The sequence below is a fragment of the Hemitrygon akajei genome, chromosome 10 (assembly GCF_048418815.1).
Source record: "Hemitrygon akajei chromosome 10, sHemAka1.3, whole genome shotgun sequence".
Lineage (NCBI taxonomy): Eukaryota > Metazoa > Chordata > Chondrichthyes > Myliobatiformes > Dasyatidae > Hemitrygon > Hemitrygon akajei.
In genome coordinates, this window is record NC_133133.1 from 155,487,265 (window position 1) to 155,508,871 (window position 21,607).

At 40.0% G+C, this 21,607-nt stretch overlaps 1 protein-coding gene across 5 annotated transcripts in view; it reads right to left on the reverse strand.

Annotated features, from left to right (window-relative positions):
- Positions 1-21,607, reverse strand: part of immp2l (inner mitochondrial membrane peptidase subunit 2) — a 505,123-nt gene that overhangs the window by 468,922 nt on the left and 14,594 nt on the right. For all 5 annotated transcript variants that reach the window (XM_073059450.1, XM_073059446.1, XM_073059448.1 and 2 more), the window contains exon 3: positions 14,033-14,136. In XM_073059450.1, coding sequence (XP_072915551.1) covers positions 14,033-14,136 — 104 coding nt within the window. The remainder of the gene's footprint in view (positions 1-14,032; positions 14,137-21,607) is intronic.

Below are 21,607 nucleotides of genomic sequence, written 5' to 3' on the forward strand. Positions count from 1 at the left end.
CAAAACATCTCAACTTCTATTTTCAATGCCATGATGGTTGAAGGCCAGCACATCATAGCCCTTCTTCATCACACACCCTGACTTGACTTTCAGGGAATTATGTACTAAGTCCCTATGTTCCATAATACTCCCAGGGCTACAATAAGTGCAGGGAAATGACATAAGATAAGAAATTTTAACAAAAGTAAAACAGGGCAGCAATGTGCTCAATACACAATGACTGTCATAGCATAGATGTGTTTAAATGAATATATTCAATAAGCACAGTTGCTGGTATATGACGTTACAAGTTGCAAGTTAGTAATCACAGTGGGAGAACATCTCAATAGGCAACATTAAGATGAAATACAAATTCAGGACTGAGTTTTTAGCTTCTACCAAATACCGATTTCTTAGGCAACTTGCTTACAGCTTATATGGAAAATTGGCAGAACTTTAAAAGTTTATTCTGAAACATCATTAAGAATTATAGGATTTTATATAATTGCAATAAAATGTTAACAGAATAGCTATAAACCAGTAGGTCTGTTGACAACAACATTTTAACAGGTTAGGTTGAAACAGATAAAAAAAAAACTACAAATTTAGTAGTGCATCCAAACATCTGAAGTCCAATTCTATTCTTCAGTCAATGTAATACAGATTTTACAGATCTGCCATGCCAAAAAATAAAAAGGGGTTCCAACCTACTTGTTGAAAGGGAAAGCTACTGAGAATTTATTGCAGTATTCATAATACTATGATAGAAATTAAGAATATGTTATTGGCGTGAACCCCAGAAGGAAGTCTACCCCTAGCAGAGCACACTAGCAATACGATCATAAGGTACCCTGAAGTAGCTCCATTGTAAATATTAGCAAATATGGTCTCAAATGAACAAAGAGAATTTCAGTCACTGAAATAATTGGGCTGCAAATTCTCCAGCCTAAAGTACAGTGCCGTAAAACTGGATGGAATCAGGACAGTTGTAGATCAATCTGAAGATACAATACTGCTATTCAAAAGTGGAAAATAATCTGATATATTCTCTCACAGAAATACCCACGGGATATAGTCGAGCTATTCTGGGTTAGACTGTGGCAGAGAACGGGCGAACCCAAATGCAGGACACTGGCATGGAGATAGAGTTAGGATGCAGACAAGGGCGTGAGTGTGGCTGGAGCTGAACGGCAAACAGGAGGGTGAACGGAAAAGCAGGAGGCAGGGAAAACAACTTGGAAACAGGGTGTTGCTGGAGCTGAATGGCAAACAGGAGACAGGTGGCAGACAATTCTCATATTGACATGGAGCATTGCTGGAGTTGTACGGCAAACAGAAGGCAGGCGGCAGGCAACACTTATCTTGACATAGAGAGACAGAGTTACAAAGGTAAACCTCGGTACTGAAGTAAAATTTAGAATACACAATGCTAAGCAGTCAGGAATGTGAATTACCACACTGGCTAAAACAACGATCTGGTGAAGAGTGGATGCAAAGCCAGGGTATTTATGCTGCAGGTTTAGATGAGAATCAGGTGTGCCACAATCAAGGAGCCTGGAAGAACACGGGAAAAAGGGAATTAGGAGAATATGAGGAATTAACTGTCGGGACTGTGACAACGGAAGCCTCCAGGCTAACCACCAGGCTTGCCCAGATTGTTGACAATCTGGGCAGGTGGAGGGGGTTCAGCAGGAGGGCACAAAGGGCTGACTGACACGTGAACACGTGGGGGACGTGGAACGAGGGATGACTGCACATGGATCAGGGTAGCTTGAGTTTTATGTTGTTGTCTTTTGCGTTCTGGACTTGCTTCTTTTTTACGCCTTTTTTAATCACAGGAGATGGTTGATTTCTTGATCTTGTAACTGGTACTGGTGCTGGAGATTTTCCTGACTTTAAATCAGTTGTTGGTTTCTCTTTTGTGGAAGTCAGTGAACGCTTTTCTTGCTCAGTTACAGACAAATGCTCAGGACTGCTTACTTTCATAGCTGTATGAGTGGTTGGTTTATTCTGGCTACTTACATCAGTGGTCAGGTTTCTTGCTTTGCCTTCAACTTTTGTAGTTTTTTCTTGCGATTGTGTTGGACTTTCCTCCTCTTGTGCTTGGACTGGTATAGCTTCAACAGGTTCATCCACTACAGTCGATTTCTCCTCTAATTTGTCTTCAGATTTTATCAAATTTTTTAAATTGCACCATGTTTCCTGGAGAAGTGGGTGCAATTTCCTTAGTATCCAGTCTGCTTTCTTCTAAATACAACTGGGAATTTTCTATATCAGTTCCTTCATTATTAGACTGATCATTTTCAAATTTTTCACTTGACTTAGAGAATGTATTTTCAGATTTTACTTCAGTACCATTTGTTTCATTTTCTCCTAAATGCCATTCCTTTAACTCGAAGTATACAATATCTTTTTTCCTTTCTACAATTTCTTCATTTTTAATATCTATATGCAGGTCAGCTTTGGATCTGGACTGATCATACTCTACTTTATGACTCTCTTTTTCTTCTGATTTCTCATTACAAAGCAGATCTGGCACTTTATCCTTATAACATGTGAGCTGTTTCAAAATTACCCTCTTCAGATCCTTTCTCACCACCTTGTGCTTTATCTTGGGACTTTGCATGCTTTCTGGACGGGACAGGCTATACAGCCAACTGGCGGGTAATGAGGCTCCGGAGAGAAGGTCAATCGTGCAGTCGTAAGGGTGACGTGGAGGCAGAGAAAGGGCCCGTTGCTTACTACACACCTCTCCAAGACCATGATATTCTACAGGAACGGTGGACAAGTCAGGGGGCTCAGAGGCGGCCAAGGTCGCAGTGACCTCCACTGGGGGAAGGGCTGAGAGCAGACAAGAGGAATGGCAGTACGAGGTCCAGCTATCTTCCCGGTGGGCCAGTTGATGTGGGGGTTATGACGGCTTAACCAGGGGTGGCAGGGAACCACAGGGGCTTGAGGAAAGGAAATTAAATTGAATCGTACCGGTTCCCGATGGTTTCCAGAGAGAAGGAGAAGCAGGGGTTCTGTGCAGTGTGTGACTTGGGCCAGAAGTCTACCGTCTAGTGCCTGGGCATCTGGGGGATACACAAAGGCTCACGAGGAATTCCGGCTTTGAAGGCCAAGTTTTCATCCAAGAAGTTTCCCTTTGCACTGGAGTCCTCTAGTGCTAACAGAGGCAAGGACTGTTGGTTGTAACACAGAGTGGCTTGAAGCTGCATCCGGGGTTGGGGGACGGAAGGGAATGTTGTCTGGCTCACCAGGGTCCCCCCTGCTACTGGTGAGCCTTCCCTTTTTGGCCGAAGGGGGCAGGTGGCAAGGAAGTAACTGGACTGGCCACAATATAGACACTCACCGGCTCTCATTCTCCAGAGTTGTTCAGTGGGAGAAAGGCGGTTCCGTCCCAGTTGCATGGGTTCCTCTCCCGGGGTGGTAGAAACGGCGGGGCTGGGAGCTACTCGGGGTGCAGAAGGAAGAGAGAGGCTTGTTCTGGCAGGAGGCAGTAATGAGTGCCGAGGAGTGGCCAAAGGTGGTGGATGACCATTTCTTTCTCTATGGTGTTCTCAGTGGCAATTGTCCAACCCGGTGGCTAGGAAGATCAGGGAATCCAGGCTGTTGGTGTCATTTCTTGCCGCCAACTCATCCATTCCGAAAAAACCTCTGGACTGACTCATCGTTTTACCCCGAGTCGGCTGCTAACATCCGGAACTCCACGGAATATTCCACAACATTGCAGGAGCCCTGGTGGAGAATGAGAAGACGATTGGTGGCATCTTTACCATGGATGGGGTGGTCAAAGATCTTTCTCATTTCCATGATAAAAGTGGCAAAAGAAGAGCAGATATCCGGTTGGTTGTCCCAAACTGCTGTGGCCCACACTAATGCACTTCCCCGCAGCAACCCCACAAATGGCTTGTAATACTTATCTTGACACGGAGAGACAAGAGTTACACAGGTAAACCCCAGTACAGAAGTAAAACTTAGAATACACAATCCTAAACGGCCGGGAACCTGAATTACCACACTGGCTAAAACAACAATCTGGCGGAGTGGATGCAAAACTGAGGTGTTTATGCTGAAGGTTTAGATGAGAATCAGGTATACCACAAGAACACGGGGGAAAGGGAATTAGGAGAACATGAAGAATTACCGGTCAGGACTGTTACATAGACATCCTTTCTTCCTTTATAGAATGGCTGCTATTTTTCCATAAAAGCTCCAAGCACGCTCTACAACTTCCGAGTAGAGAAAATTATGTCAATACTATCGATTTTTCAACAATACTGACATAAAGATATTTGATTCTAAATACAATTTCCTAAAGAAAAATAAAAAAGTTACAGATGGTTTTCACTGCAAGCAAAACTACACCTTAGAGGGAATATTACCAACTATTTGTTGTTAAGCCTACTTTGAAAACATTTATTTTTATTTGCTGTCCTCCAGTGCCAATGTATACCATAATTATGCATACTGAATGAGAGCTCATAATTTCCTTAAGAATATCTCCTGCCTCCTGTTCCACACCCCCATACAACTTTCTAAAATTATCTAAGAGTAATGTGTGGGCCTGCTATTTCTTCGAAAAATATGAAGGCTTAAAAGGGTTGTACTTTTCAAACCATGGTATCCAAATATGGAGTGATGATACAAGGTACAAAAAGATCAGTAAAATTTGAATCAGCATAAGCAGATATGATGAGCAAAGTGAATAGATATTAATAACAATTCTTTCTTTCTCTACCTTCTACACAGATAACAGAGGAAAGGATTAAAACTGTCACTCATCTGCAAATGTTGGAAGGAGTATTTAACTAGAAGTGATTGAATAAATTTTCAGTGAAGGTTGACATTTGGGTGAAAATTGTTCATAAAGGCAAAATATATCAAGCTAAAACATGGAACAAGAAAATAAGTTCATGTGTGAAATATAAATTGATTAAATTGGGAATATATCAAGAGACATTTTAACATACATAATGTTACATCAAAGATCTAAAAATGTTGTTAGGGAATCATTGAACAATAGGGCAAAATGTCCAGATAGAAGAAACTCATTGCATGTTGCTCTTATGTCAAAGTAAATTTATAATCAAAGTACATTTATGTCACCATACAAGCCAGAGATTCGTCTTCTTGCAGGCAATCACAGTAAATACAAGAAACAAAATAGAATCAATGAAATACATCACCCAACAGGACAGACGATGTGTAAAAAAAAAGGAAATACAAAAAGAAAGAGAAAAATAAAAATAATAATAATAATAATAATAATAAATGAACAATAAATATTAACAACATGAGATAAAGAGTCCTTGAAAGCATCCATATCCATAGGTTATGGAAACAGTTCAGTAATAGGGCAAGTGAGGTTATCCCCTCTGGTTCAAGAGCCAGATCGTTGAGGGGTACTAATTGTTCCGAAACTTGGTGGTGCAGGCACCGAGGCTCCTGTAACTTCTTCCTGATAGCAGCATGAGAGGATGGAGTGGAAGGTAGAGGTCTTTGATGATAGATGCTGCTTTCCTGCAACAGCGCTTCGTATAGATGTGCTCAGTGGTGGAGAGGGCTTTACCAGTGATGGACTGGGCCATGTACACTACTTTTTGAAGGCTTTTCCATACTAGCCATGATTCAACTAGTCAATGTGCTTTCCCCCACACATCTATATAAGTTTGTCAATGTTTCAGTTGGCAAATCTATGCAAATTTCTAAGAAAGTAGAGCTGTTGGCGTACCTTCTTTATCATGGCTGGACCCAGGACAGGTGCTCTGAAATGATAATATTGAGGAAGTTAAAGTTGCTGACCCTCTCCACCTCTGATCCCCTGATGAGGACTGGCTCATGGACCTCTGGTTTCCTGCTCCTGAAGTCAATAATCATCTCCTCGAGCTTGCTGACATTGAGTGAGTCGTGGTTGCTGTGGCACCACCCAGGTAAATCTTAAATTTCTTGCTCAAAGTTCTTAATACTCCTTCGGCTAGTCTCATACAACCTTACAAAGTTCATTTAGTTCAGATTTGAAAGCAGTAATTGCTTATCAAAGACTTTGTGGCTGCTGGATAAATAGGTATTTGTTATACAGCACACAGAGATCCAATTGAAATCATGTACAGCAAAATCAAGTTAAAAAAACTTTAATTTACATTTACACAAACTTCTTTTCCCAGTTTCTTATCGTCATACTCCGTCCCAGTTAAGTCAACAAATGAGCTGCCTTGATTGTGAACCACAATGGATTCACCAAGCACTGCTAACACAGCAGTGACCACCTCGCATGCTACACCTTCAAAACTCCCTCAGTGACCCAGAGAGGGAGCAGGTGCTAGTAAATCTTTCTCCTATCATAATAATATTAGGTATTCAATGAATTTAACTTTTGTTCAAAAAATCTGCATCAGAAAATAACTCATCAAAAAGCGTATTTTAAACAGTTTTTATTTTACTTGCTTAAAACTACCGTAGATTCCGGATTTTAAGCCGCTACTTTTTTCCCACATTTTGAACAGCTTTGAACTTTGCGGCCAATAATCCGAAGCGGCTAATGCATGGTTTTTTTCATGCCGCCTCGTAACAGTAGACCAATAAAATTGATGAGTAGTTCACAGAGGTCCAATGAAATTGTACGATAAATCAAGCGCACTTTCACAATTAAATTATTGTAAATCAGTCATTTGTACTCACCCTCATCAACATGGAAAACACTCGAAGCATTGTGCTACCTACCCTACTTAGTTTAAACTATATTTGTTTTCTGTACTACATCGCGGGATGCTATGACGACACACCCGGTTTCGCGGTGTCTTGTGGGAAAATGCCGTTTGCGATGAAACGGAAAGGAGGGGGGAGCGCATTACGCGAGCGGCTTTGGATCTGAGCGAACTCTGCTTTTAAATGCCGTTTGCGATGAAACGGAAAGGAGGGGGGAGCGCATTACGCGAGCGGCTTTGGATCTGAGCGAACTCTGCTTTTAAATGCCGTTTGCGATGAAACGGAAAGGAGGGGGGAGCGCATTACGCGAGCGGCTTTGGATCTGAGCGAACTCTGCTTTTAAATGCCGTTTGCGATGAAACGGAAAGGAGGGGGGGAGCGGATTACGCGAGCGGCTTTGGATCTGAGCGAACTCTGCTTTTAAGTTAAAGGTATCAATAACTTTTCCTGGTAGGCTGCAGTATATATATTTTTTACCAGTCGTTAGGAGATATTGGAATGTTGTTCAGTAAAGAAGTATACGCAACGTATATTTAAAAGTAGCCGCGTACGGGCACGGTTCGAAAAAAAGCATTTGCAATATGTATTTGTTTTTGTTACCATATGGATTTAATTAAAAGTTAAAAAAATCCTCACGTGTAATATCTTTCTGTGTAAATATCTCATATTACAACGTGGGACACCTGCGGCCGAAAATCCGGTGCGGCCTAAAATCCGGTGCGGCCTTTACATTTAAAAAAATGATTTTATTTCTAAAATTAGAGCCAGCGGCTTAAAATCAGGTGCGCTCTGTAGTCCGGAATCTACGGTATATTATTTAATCAGCTATACAGTGCCATCCTGTGGATAATTAAAGACTTTCATTTTCACATGAGAATTCACATTACTACAGATACAAATGTTCTTCTTACCCAAAAATGGAGGAAATTACAAGAATATTTACCCTGAATTAAATTCACTACATAGAAATATAAATCAATATAATCATCTCCAAATGGAGTACATAATCTGAGAAGAAAATTAAATTTAGTTTAAATATGATAAAAGAAACACACCTTTTCTCTAAATTGAAGTTTTAAAGAGATTTAATTTTTTTCACATCCCCACTTAATATGACAAGGCGTCACTATACATCATGAAAATGTAACTTCGGAAATTAACAGTTTTGTTAATAATGCAAGGATGACAGATTCAGTCAGAAGAATATTTTTCCACCATGTTATAGGTACATTGATTTAATGTAGGTTTTACAATATTTGTACTTCAGAAGACAGACCCAATGAAAAGAAATGCAATCAAATTCAACTCAGTAAGAGCCCTTTCCCACAATTATGTCCTGTCTCTCATCACTCTCTTCCACCAAGAACATGACCCACATCATGAGGTTCCAAATTTAAGTCACACCTTTCACAATTTAAAACACAACTTACTCAAACCCTCTCAGCACTCTTGATGGAAAATTCCCTCCACAATAGTTAAGCTCAATTTTCCATCTCCACCAATACCCACACTCTTCCTCATGGCACCTTTCCATCCATCCACAGGTGTAACACCTGCCCTTCTACTGCCTCCCTTTCTGTTATCCAGGGCCTTTAAAACTCCTTCCAGGTGAAGCAACAATTAATTTGTCATCTTCCAATATAATAATGTGATCTCTACACTGGTGAAACAGAATGCAGATTTACAGAATATTTCTAGTTAGCCCAAAGGGGTGTCTGTGTGCCACTGTCCACTCCCCTCCAACATCTCCATCCCTGACCTCCCACATCACTCCAAGAAAGTTTAACATGGTTGGAGGAACTGCAAAACTTTTGACCTGACAAATTGCAGACTTCACTTTTTTTTGGACTGGTTTTTCAGATCTCCGTCGCTCTCTTTCTCTCTCCTCTTGCATCCTCACTCAGCCATCACCACCACCACCTATACTTGCATCACACAATCTCACAGGCCATCCCCTCCTCACTGTTTCTTATTCCTTGCTGCTTCCAACTCCCCCACTTTTTTGGCAACTTAAATCTGGTATTATTTCTAACTTTCCCCAGTTCTGACACAGGGGCATTGAGCTGAAATGTTAATTCTGGTGCTTGACCCGTTGAGGACTTCCAAGATTTTTTCATTCTATGTCAAAATAACTCTTTTCAAAATTACATGAAAGTTGGAACATTTTGTATGACTATCGTGCAAAATCCCCTTCTTGATTTCAGAGGATTAGGAAAAAAGGGAAAGTATGTAAACCTTAGGAAGCTAGAATTTACAGAGTCCTTACAGATTATAAAGAAGCAAGAAAGGAAATTATTAAAGCGAGGAGGGGTCATGAAAAGTCCTTGGCAAGTAGAATTAAAGCGAATCCCAAGACATTCTAATATATATATTAGACTACTCAATAATAAAGGGGAGAACATCTGTTTGGATGCAGAGGATGTAGGCAAGGTCCCTAAATAAGTACTTTATATCAGTATTTACCAAGGAGAAGGAGTAGGGAGATCCATTCCGAGAGTATTAATAATCTAGGACATTTCAAGGTAAAGGAGGATGTAGTGTTGAGTCTCTTAAGAGCATTAAGGTTAATATGTCCCAGGGCCTGATGGGATATATCCTAGGTTACTGTGAGAGACAAGAGAAGAGACTGTTGGGGACTTGACCAACAAATTTGAGTCCTCTCTAGCCACAGGCAAAGTCCCAGAGGACTGGTGAGGGGCTAATGTTGTTCCATTATTCAAGAAAGTAACCAGGTATAATCCTGGAAACTATTGACTAGTGAGAATAACGTGAATGGTAGAGAAGTTATTGGAGAAAATTCTTTGGGATAGGATTTATGAGCATTTGGAAAACCATGGCCTAATTAGGGAGAGCCAGTGTGGCTTTGTGTGGGGCAAGTCTTTTCTTCCTAACTTGAGCAAGTTTTTTAACAAATTGATGAGGGTAATGAATGAATATAGAACTGTGATTGTTTACATGGATTTTAGTAAGACATTTGACAAGGTCCCTCTTGGGAGGCTCATCCAAAAGATCAAGATGCAAGGAATCAATGGTGAATTGGCTGTTTGGACTCAGAAATGGCTTGTCCATAAGAAGACAGAGGGTGTGGCCAAAAGGATTTATTTTAGCTGGGGGCCTGTGATTAGCAGTGTTCTGCAGGGATCTGTAATGGGACTTCTGCCGCTTGTGCTGTATATAAATGACTAGGATGAAAAGCAGATGGGCGGGCTAGTAAGTTTGCAGATGATACAAAGATTGGTGGTGTGGATAGCATAGATGATTGGCAAAGAATTCAGCAGGATATAGATCAGTTGCAAATATTGGTGGAGAAATGACAGATTAAGTTTAACCCCCAGCCAAATGTGAAGAGTTGCACCTTGATAGATCAAATGTACACTGTCAATAGCAAGACCCTTAACGGTGTTGATGAGCAGAGGGATCTTGGGGTCCAAGTTCATAGCTCCCTGAAAGTGGCTACACAGTTTGATAGGATGACTAAAAAGGCACATGGCATGCTTGCCTTTATTACTCAAGGGATAGAGTTCAAAAGTCAGGAAGCTATATTACAGCTTTAATAAGCTCTAGTTAGGCTGCATCTGGAGTATGGTATACAGTTCTGGTCACCCCATCATAGGAAGGATGTTAAGTCAAGTCAAGTCATTTTTATTGTCATTTCAACCATAATTGCTGGTACAGTACATAGTAAAAATGAGACAATGTTTTTCAGGACCATGGTGTTACATGACACAGTACAAAAACTAGACTGAACTACGTAAAAAAAAACAACACAGAGAAAGCTACACTAGACTACAGACCTGCACAGGACTGCATAAAGTGCACAAAAACAGTGCAGGCATTACAATAAATAAACAAGACAATAGGGCAAGGTGTCAGTCCAGGCTTCGGGTATTGAGGAGTCTGATAGCTTGGGGGAAGGAACTGTTACATAGTCTGGTCATGAGAGCCCAAATGCTTCGGAGCCTTTTCCCAGACGGCAGGAGGGAGAAGAGATTGTATGAGGGGTGCATAGGGTCCTTCATAATGCTGTTTGCTTTGCAGATGCAGCGTGTAGTGTAAATGTCCATGATGGCAGGAAGAGAGACCCCGATGATCTTCTCAGCTGACCTCACTATCCGCTGCAGGGTCTTGCGATCCAAGATGGTGCAATTTCCGAACCAGGCAGTGATGCAGCTGCTCAGGATGCTCTCAATACAACCCCTGTAGAATGTGATGAGGATGGGGGGTGGGAGATGGACTTTCCTCAGCCTTCGCAAAAAGTAGAGACGCTGCTGGGCGCTCTTTACTATGGAGCTGGTGTTGAGGGACCAGGTGAGACTCTCCGTCAGGTGAACACCAAGAAATTTGGTGATCTTTGCGATCTCTACCGAGGAGCCGTCGATGTTCAGCGGGGAGTGGTCGCTCCATGCCCTCCTGAAGTCAACAATCATCTCTTTTGTTTACATTAAGAGACAGGTTGTTGGCTCTGCACCAATCCGTTAGCCGCTGCACCTCCTCTCTGTAAGCTGACTCGTCGTTCTTGCTGATGAGACCCACCACGGTCATGTCATCAGCGAACTTGATGATATGGTTCAAACTGTGTGTTGCAGCACAGTCGTGGGTCAGCAGAGTGAACAGCAGTGGACTGAGCACGCAGCCCTGGGGAGCCCCCACGCTCAGTGTGATGGTGTTGGAGATGCTGCTCCCAATCTGGACTGACTGAGGTCTCCTAGTCAGGAAGTCTGACAGAGGTTTATAAGATTAAGAGGTATAGATAGAGTAGACAGACAGCATCTTTTTCTCCCCCAGGGTTGAAAGGTCTAATACCAGAGGGCATTCATTTAAAGTGAGAGGGGGTAATTTTAAAGGACATATGAGGGGCAACTTTTTTTTAAAACACACAGTGTTAGGTGCCTGGACCGCGCTGCCTGGAGTGGTGGCAGAGGCAGATATATTAGGGACTTTCAAGAAATGTTTAGGCAGGCACATGAATGAGAGGAAAATGGAAGGATATGGACATTATGTAGGCAGAAGAGATTTATGCCCTTTGATTATTTGATTACTTGGCCATTTGATAACTAATTTATTTGGTTTGTTACAACATTGTGAGCCAAAAGGCCTGTTTCTGTGTTGTACTGTTCCATGTTCTGATTCTTAACTGAGCTTGCCACTATATTAACTTAGTTTCACTCTGAAAGTGGATACATATTGTTTTGCTTTAATGCCTTTAGCACTGCTTTATTTGGCACAATTTTGACTTCCAAGATGCAATGGACCACAACTTGCTGAGAAATCTATTGTGAGATACCTCAAACTTGCTGTGTGTTTTCCACTAGCAATTTTGCAGATGCTCTCTGCCACTGGTGTCCAGCAATGGAGAATCTCCCAGTAATTATGATATAGAATCTATTCATGCCAACTTTCAGGCTCCATGAGTTCATTAATTTGAAAGGAGACATGGAAGCAAGAATAGTAGTTAGCTTAATTCTGTGTTGATTGAACATTTTCATTAAAGTGATTATATATGGTGTTTGTGACTACTTTTATGTATATTTGATTTTTAGCAACTTTTTTGCACTATGTATTTAACTATTTTATATATATTTATACACACACACTCACTGCAATTCAGTTTTTTCTATATTATCATATATTGCATTGTACTGCTGCCGCATAGTTAACAAATTTCACAACACATGCCAGTGATATTAAATTTGATTCTGATTCAAAGACATCCAAATACTAGGGTCATTCAGAGAATAGCAAGCAATAGCTTTGACAGACAGAAAAGCAAGCTCAACTATCAAATATTTTCTCAGCTGTGAATCTGAATGTGAATATGTGAATTTTGTCCAACCACCTTTTGTGATTGTCAACTCAGGTCCCAGAACCAAGCAGTGCCTTACCAAATGAAATGTGGATACTCTCAGCCAGATGATCGTCCTCATGGATACAGACAAAATACAGCACAGCTGCATATCTTAATGCTAAAGTGAACCATGCTTTGGTTTTTCTCATTTCAAGGGCCTCATACCTTTACTCTTAGCTACAACTTTCATACATGTTGTCTCCAATACAGCAGATAATATAAAAATGTTACATTTACTAAAATTAAATCTAAATATATTTATGGTTATCTTTTCCTGATTAGGAGCAATTAAAGATGATATGTTATTATCAAAGTATGATGCTTTCAAACACAATTTTAGATCCAAAGAGTTTCTGCAGAAAGCAAACTATAAATATTGTACCTCTTTTCACCCATTTGCACATAGTTTGAGGTACTTTTATGAAAACCAAACATGCTTCTGATTGCCTGGTTGCAATTTTCACTTGAATCAAAGACTTAAATACACAATTATTGACCAGTGTGGCTAATGTCAAATTAACCTGGTGAAATTGATACAATTGTTTTTGATGGAAATACCCAATATTTAAGAGAACTTCTAAACATGTAAGGACATCTAGTTTTCTGAAAGATAAATCAAGTTCTTGAATCATATCATCATACACCAATAATGTTCTACAAATAATCAGGTAAATCAATCATCTCTTTAGGTGTCTGAGGCAATAAACTGCACCAGTTGAAATTCCAAAGAAAAACAAAATGCCAGAAGATCTGACAAAGTTGTAGTAGTATAAACAGAATTATCATTTCAGGCCAATAACTGAATCACCAGAATTGGATTTTACCACATTTAGTAATATTGGTTAAGATAGAAATGATGGCTAAATGGCTCAAAACAATTTGCTTTCTCTAACTGAAGTCTTAGCTCTTCAACATCAATCGCATTGAGGTTCAAACACATATTTTCAAAGTAGGCAAAAAAAACTCAACCAAGTCAATAAGGTACATGATAGCTGCTTTAGACATATAAATGTCAGAACTTGCATTAGCAGTTTGCAACATAAGTCTGGTCAGCCATCAAGAAGAGAACAACTTCTATTGATTTCATAATTTCAAATAATACTTCAATGTGGAGGCCTAATCTTGTTGTTTCTGAATATATTCAACACACACAGAATTTAATTTTTAAAAAAGTAAAACTTAAATGTTTACATGTTGTCCATCAAAAATGCAACACTACAAAAGAAAATTAATTTGTACACTTTCATAATTGTTTTGTTCTCAAAACACAGCACTGGAAGGAAAATCTACTAAAAAAGCTAAAAACTACCATTGCACAGTTAAACATAGGCTTGTGTTTGTATAATCTATCATTTTCATAACAGTAAGATATTTTCTAGTGAGGCACAAAAAGCAGTATGCTAAACGAAAACTAATCACAAAACAAAGACAAACTGGTTCTGTCACTTTCAAAATCTTCATCAAGTTAGGAAAACATGTATAACTAGATGTGTTACTCACACAAGAGATATGATGTCGCCCCGCTGTACTTCATAGTTCCTCACACTCCATCGGTTTAAAAGCACTATGTCACAGGTAGTTCCTCCAGGAGGATTTAATGATGGCTGAGAAATAAGAAATAAAAAATATCAAAATTTGAAATATAACCCATGTGAATATAATTGTTTTGTAACAAAACAGTTAATAAATGTGAAATAAGGTGGGAAATATACTAACTTTATTCCTTAAGGAATCACCTTAAGGAGGGAAAAATCTATGGACTTCTTGTAAATTGTATTTATTTTTGCCTGCAAGAAAATTAATCTTAAGGTATAATATGATAACATATACATGCTTCAATAATAAATTTACTTTGAACCTCTCTGGTTACATAAGGAACGTAACTATACTTAGTACCGTGAAGCATTTGCAATATCCTGGGCACCTGAAAGGTACAACATATATTTCATTTTTTTTCTTTGATTTGCAGACTTCAAGCTATAACTACACCAAAACAACTCTAATTGATAAAACAGAGCATTTTAAATAACTTATGTAATTTACATCATGAAGAATTGTATTCTTGAACAATTATAATTAGATGTGCCTTTCAGAGACCCCACTTTAAGGAACTTGCAGTGGATCTAAGCTTTATTGCTATCAATCTATGTAAAATGACAGTATACACAATTAGACTGTTAAAATTAAATATAACCTAAGTAAACATAAAATAAGATTTTATTTAAAATGAATGAAGCAAACATACAAAATTACTTGCTCAAAATAATATGTTTAGAAGGTAATAGAAGAGGTAAAGAAGTGGGTAGGTTTCAAAAGTGATTTTTAATCTAACAAGGATCAAGGCAATTCTGGATCAAGGTCTAGGAATTGAAGCAGAACAAGTAGCTAACACGCAACTGTGACTGTAGGTTCGGGTATATTGGAGGCTATCTAGGTAGGTTGCAATATTCAAATCTCCTTTTCAAGATATGTACTGAATACATTAAGCTCATCAGGAAAAGATAAACTGCTGTTGGTAATGCTGTCTGATTTTGTTTTGTAGTCCGTTATAGCTTGTGAGCCCCACCATAACTGACAGCTACTCTGGGATTCAGTTTTAGACGGGCATTGTCTGTTGGCATCTCTGATAGTTTATGAAGGTAAATCAATTTGAGTGCTGCAGTCCTAGACTTCAGTAGGGAGTGAATCGCCCAGTTCATCAATGGTTTCTACTTTGGGAGCACCTGGGTTGGCTTCTTTGATACACAGTCTTCAACACTCTTGCTGATAAAAGACCATGACGGTGGTGACATGCTCATCCAGCCTGACAGCTGAGTCTTTGAATGTGTAAAAAAGCAGTCATATGGGAGCTCATCTATTTCCTCAGACCCACATGTTTGTCATTCTGTACTGGAACCTCCCGTTTCAGTTCCAGGGAGAACTAGCACAGTCCAGTAGTCTGATTTACCAAAGTGTGGACAGGTTTGGATCACCTCCTTAATGACCGTACAGCTATGAGCAAGAGTGTTTGGGCCCCTAGTGAGATAGGAGATGTGTGGGCAGTAGAGTAAATAGACATGAGTAGAACACGTAAGAAAGCAGTACAACCAACATGTTCAGCTCAGCAGCAGCAAAACCAGAAAGATGAAACTTCCACCTTAGGAGCTACCTAAGCATGAAATGGATACTAATGCATACTAAGCATGATTGGATACTAATGTGTAAAAAAAATAAAGACACATTTAGGAAATTAAACTACACATCAGAATCCAAAACCTGGATTGGCAGGAAAAGCATCAACAATTCATCTGTCCATGTGATTGCGGGCCAACTAAACAGAAAAGTTCTTGGTAATTGAATTATTTCTCCCATACACCATTTCTTTTAAGATGAAGTATACATCAAAGTCTACTGGCATAAAGTCTTTATGAGCAAATAACTTCAGCATTCATTCACTATTTAACTTGCACGCATTTACTATTCAACATCCAAATTACAAAAGCAGGTGATCAGGAGAGAGATAAAATTATCTTAGAAGTTTAATTTCTAATCAAAGTGCCTATTAGAATATAAAGCTATTAAACTGCTGAATAACACTCATTATTTAACTTATATGAAATAACACTCCAGAAAGTTACTTTTAAAAGTAGTGCAACTGATTCTATGAATATTTGTATTATGTTAGTCAATAAGTTTAAAGCTAAAACAAGTACAATATTGGAAATAAAAAATATCCGTCAAGACCAAAAATTCATTCTTTATTTACTAATTGTACCTGAAGCCTTCCTTAATTAAGCAATGACTTTTCAGTACATTTGATTTTGTACATATAATTCTGCTTTCAATTAAGAGAACAATTGAGCACATTCGATGTATAAAAGATGATGAATACTTAGAAATAACTAGTTTAATATTTTGGAGATTAATTATCTATCATTTGTATAATTCAATGCATATTACAGGTCCCTAAATTGTAAAACGAACAATTTTATCTATGACTTTTTTGACTAGTGTATTTTTAAATATATATCATATTTTGTTCTAACACATTATATGTTTCATCTGCCATTCTTTCCTAAGTAAATAGTTTTCATGGGGATATTTAGTATCCTTGCAGTTCTTTGCAAGAGTCATTGTGGATTATATTCAAAATAATCAAAATTATGCAATATACATAAGGATAATAACTACATTCAAACGATTTTACAATCTGCCGGCACTTGTCCCTCAGGTAAAAAGCAAGTGATTGTGATTTATCTCTTGATGCAAGATATTGAAACACCTCACAGTTGGGAATAAAATTAAGAATTGCTGGTCAGTTATTATATGTCAGTGAATATTGTTGAACCATTTCTAAAATTAAAGCTGTTCATACAACAATTACATTGACAAGTTGAAAAATAGTTTAGTACACTCTTCAATGCTTTTCAAACATTTAAGTAAAAAATCATGATCTTTCTCAACAAAATATTGCATGGCCAATAAAAAAAATTACAAAAATAAAATGCAATGGATGTTCAAACCTATGTGGAATAAGATGTCAAGTAAAATTTTCTTGTAATATATGTAAACAAAGTCACATCCACTGTGCTTATGCCAGCAAATCAGATAAAGCAGCTTATTTGTAAGTAATTTTTCAAAACAATCAAGGGAAGACAGAGCAAAAAGACAGCATTGTGCTCTACCTGATCTCGAGCTGATTATATATCCCTTCCATGGTCGGCACAACATTGCGGGCTGAAGGACCTGTAAGGGGGTGTGGATTTTCTATGTTTCTATGAACCTTTTATTTCCACTCGCTGCCTCCTAGCAATCAGCAATGCTCTAACCATGCCAATAACTTTCCAGTAATAGCATGTGTTCTTAACTTGGTAAACAGCTTTACTTGTGGCACCTTGTCAAAGGCCTTCCGAAAGTCCAAATACAGGTTTCCCCCGCTATTCGAAGGTAGAGCATTCCTATGAAATGGTTCGTAAGCCAGAATGTCGTAAAGTGAAGAAGCAATTACCATTTATTTATATGGGAAAAATTTGTGAGCGTTTGCAGACCCAAAAAATAACCTACCAAATCATACCAAATAACACATAAAACCTAAAATAACAGTAACATATAGTAAAACGTCCAAGTAAAACTGAACATCCAAGGATACATGGTGTATCAGAAGGATAGGCAGGTAGGCAGAGGGGGTGGCGTGGCTTTAATGGTAAGAAATTATATTAAATCATTAGAAAGAGACATAGGATCGGAAGGCACAGAATCTTCATGGATTGAGCTAAGAAATCGCAGAGGTAAAAGGACCCTGATGGCAGTTATCTACAGGCCTCCAAACAGCTGCAGTGATATGGACTACAAATCATAACAGGAAATAGAAAAGGCTTGCCAGACGGGCAGTGTTATGATAATTGTAGGGGATTTTAACATGTGAGTGGATTGGGAAAATCAGGTCGGCACTGGATCTCAAGAAAAAGAATTTGTAGGATGTCCACGAGATGGCTTTTTAGAATAGCTTGCTGTTGAGCCCACTAGGGGATCGGCTGTACTGGATTGGGTATTGTGTAATGAACCAGAGGTGATTAGAGAGATGGAAGTGAAGGAACCCTTAGGAGGCAATGATCACAACGTGATTGAGTTCACTGTGAAATTTGAGAAACAGAAGCCGAAATCCGATGTGTCGGTATTTCAGTGGAGTAAAGGAAATTACAGTGGCATGAGAGAGGAACTGGCCAAGGTTGACTGGAAAGGGACACTAGCAGGAAGGACAGCAGAGCAGCAGTGGCTGGAGTTTATGCGAGAAGTGAGGAAGGTGCAAGACAGATATATTCCAAAGAAGAAGAAATTTTCGAATGGAAAAAGGATGCAATTGTGGCTGACAAGAGAAGTCAAAGCCAAAGTAAAAGCAAAGCAGAGGGCATCCAGAGCTGTGATCTTTGAATCCTCTTTGGCTGCAGGGGAAGTGCCGGAGGACTGGAGAATGGCAAATGTAGTTCCCTTGTTTAAAAAAGGTAATAGGGAGAAACCTGGGAACCATAGACCGGTGAGTCTTACGTCAGTGGTATGCAAACTACTGGAAAGGATTCTTAAGGTTAGGATCTACAAGCATTTGGAGAAGTACAGTCTACTCATGGATAGTCAACATGGCTTTGTGAAGGGAAGATCGTGCCTCACGAACCTGATGGAGTTTTTTGAAGAGGTAACAAAAGAAATTGATGAGGGTAGGGCAGTGGATGTGGTCTACATGGACTTCAGCAAAGCACTTGACAAGGTCCTTCACGAGAGACTCATCCAGAAAGTCATGAGGCATGGGATCAGTGGAACCTTGGCTGTTTGGATAAAAAATTAGCTTAAAGGAAGAAAGCAGAGGGCAGTTGTGGAAGGAAAGTATTCTGCCTGGAGGTCGGTGACTAGTGGAGTGCTGCAGGGATCTGTCCCGGGACCCCTGCTATTTGTGATTTTTATAAGTGACCTGGATGTAGAGATGGAAGGATGGGTGAGTAAGTTTGCAGATGACACGAAGATTAGAGGAGTTGTGGATGGAGCTGTAGATGCTCGAAGGTTACAAGAGGATATAGACAGGCTGCAGAGTTGGGCAGAAAAATGGCAGATGGAGTTCAATCCGGATAAGTGTGAGGTGATGCATTTTGGAAGGACAAACCAGAAGACTGAGTACAGGATTAATGGTCAGTTACTTAAGAGTGTGGATGAACAAAGGGACCTTGGGGTTCAAATCCATACATTCCTCAAGGTCGCTGCACAGGTTGATAGGGTGGTTAAGAAGGCCTATGGGATGCTAGGCTTCATTAACAGGGAGACTGAGTTCAAGAGTAGAGAGGTCATGTTGCAACTCTACAAATCTCTGTTGAGACCACACTTCGAGTATTGTGTTCAATTCTGGTCACCTCACTATAGGAAGGATGTGGAAGCTATGGAGAGGGTGCAGAGGAGATGTACCAGGATGTTGCCTGGTTTGGAGAACAAGTCATATGAAGCAAGGTTGGCAGAGCTGGGACTTTTATCTTTGGAGCGTAGAAGGATGAGAGGGGACTTGATAGAGGTCTACAAGATTATGAGAGGCACAGATAGGGTGGATAGTCAGTACCTGTTTCCCAGGGCACCAATAGCAAACAGCAGAGAGCATATGTACAAAATTAAGGGAGGGAAGTTTAGGGGAGACATCAGGGGTAAGTTTTTTTTACACAGAGGGTTGTGAGTGTCTGGAATGACTTCTCAGGGATGGTGGTGGAAGCTAAAACATTAGGGATATTTAAGAGCCTCTCGGACAGGCACATGGATGAAAGAAAAATGGGTTATGGGGTATTGTGGGTTTAGTACTTTTTTTAAAGTATTATATGGGTCGGCACAACATGGAGGGTTGAAGGGCCTGTACTGTGCTGTAGTGTTCTATGGTTCTATGGTTCATACAAGGAAGCAAAAATTAGTGGGAAGACAGAGGATTGGGAAGTTTTTAAAAAGCTTACAAAAGCAAACTAAGAAGGTCATTAAGAGAGAAAAGAACTATGAAAGGAAGCTAGCAAATAATATCAAAGAGGATACTAAAAGCTTTTTCAAGAATATAAAGAGTAAAAGACAGGTGTTAGTAGATATAGGACTGATAGAAAATGATGCTGGAGAAATTGCAATGGGAGATAAGGAGATGGCGGAGGAACTGAACGAGTATTTTGCATCAGTCTTCATTGAGGAAGACATCAGCAATATACCGGACATTCAAGGGTGTCAGGGAAGAGAAATATGCGCAGTCACAATTACGACAGAGAAAGTACTCAGGAAGCTGAATAGTCTAAGGGTAGATAAATCTCCTGGACCAGATGGGATGCACCCTCGTGTTCTGAAGGAAGTAGCAGTGGAGATTGCGGAGGCATTAGCAATGATCTTTCAAAAGTCGATAGATTCTGGCCTGGTTCCAGAGGACTGGAAGATTGCAAATGTCACTCCGCTATTTAAGAAGGGGACAAGGAAGCAAAAAGGAAATTATAGACCTGTTGGCTTGACATCGGTGGTTGGGAAGTTGTTGGAGTTGACTGTCAAGGAAGAGGTTACGGAGTACCAGGAGGCATATGACAAGATAGGCAGAACTCAGCATGGTTTCCTTAAGGGAAAATCCTGCCTGACAAACCTAGTGCAATTTTTTGAGGACATTACAAGTAGGCTAGACAAGGGAGATGCAGTGGATGTTGTGTATTTGGATTTTCAGAAGGCCTTTGACAAAGTGCCACACATGAAGCTGCCAAACAAGATAAGAGCCCATGGAATTACGGGAAAGTTACATACGTGGATAGAGCGTTGGTTGATTGGCAGGAAACAGAGAGTGGCAATAAAGGGATCCCATTCTGGTTGGCTGCTGGTTACCAGTGGTGTTCCACAGAAGTCCATGTTGGGGCCGCTTCTTTTTACGTTGTATATCAATGATTTGGATTATGGAATAGATGGCTTTGTGGCTAAGTTTGCTGATGATACAAAGATAGGTGGAGGGGCCAGTAGTGCTGAGGAAACAGAGAGTCTGCAGAGAGACTTGGAAAGATTGGGGGAATGGGCAAAGAAGTGGCAAATGAATTACAATGTCGGAAAGTGTACAGTCATGCACTTTGGTAGAAGAAATAAACGGGCAGACTATTGCAGGATGACCACACCTGCAATAGGTGCATCCAGCTGCAGCTCCTATCAGACCGAGTTAGGGAATTGGAGCAGGAGCTGGATGAACTACGGATCATTCGGGAGGCAGAGGCAGAGATAGATAAGAGTTATCAGGAGGCAGTCACACTGAAAAGACAGGAGGTAGGCAAATGGGTGACAGTCAAGAGAGGCAGGGGGAGCAGAGAGAGAGAGAAGAGCACCCCTGTGGCCGTTCACATCAAAAATAAGTATACCATTTTGGATACTGTTGGTGGGGATGACCTACCAGGAACAAGCTGCAGTGGTCCTGTCTCTGGCACTGAGGTTGGACCCTTGACTAGGAAGGGGAGGAGGGAAGAGAAGAGAACGGTATTGATTGGGATTCTATAGTCAGGGGGGCAGATAGGAGATTTTGTGGGGAAGATCGGGAGTCTTGGATGGTATGTTGCTTCCCTAGTGCCAGAGTCC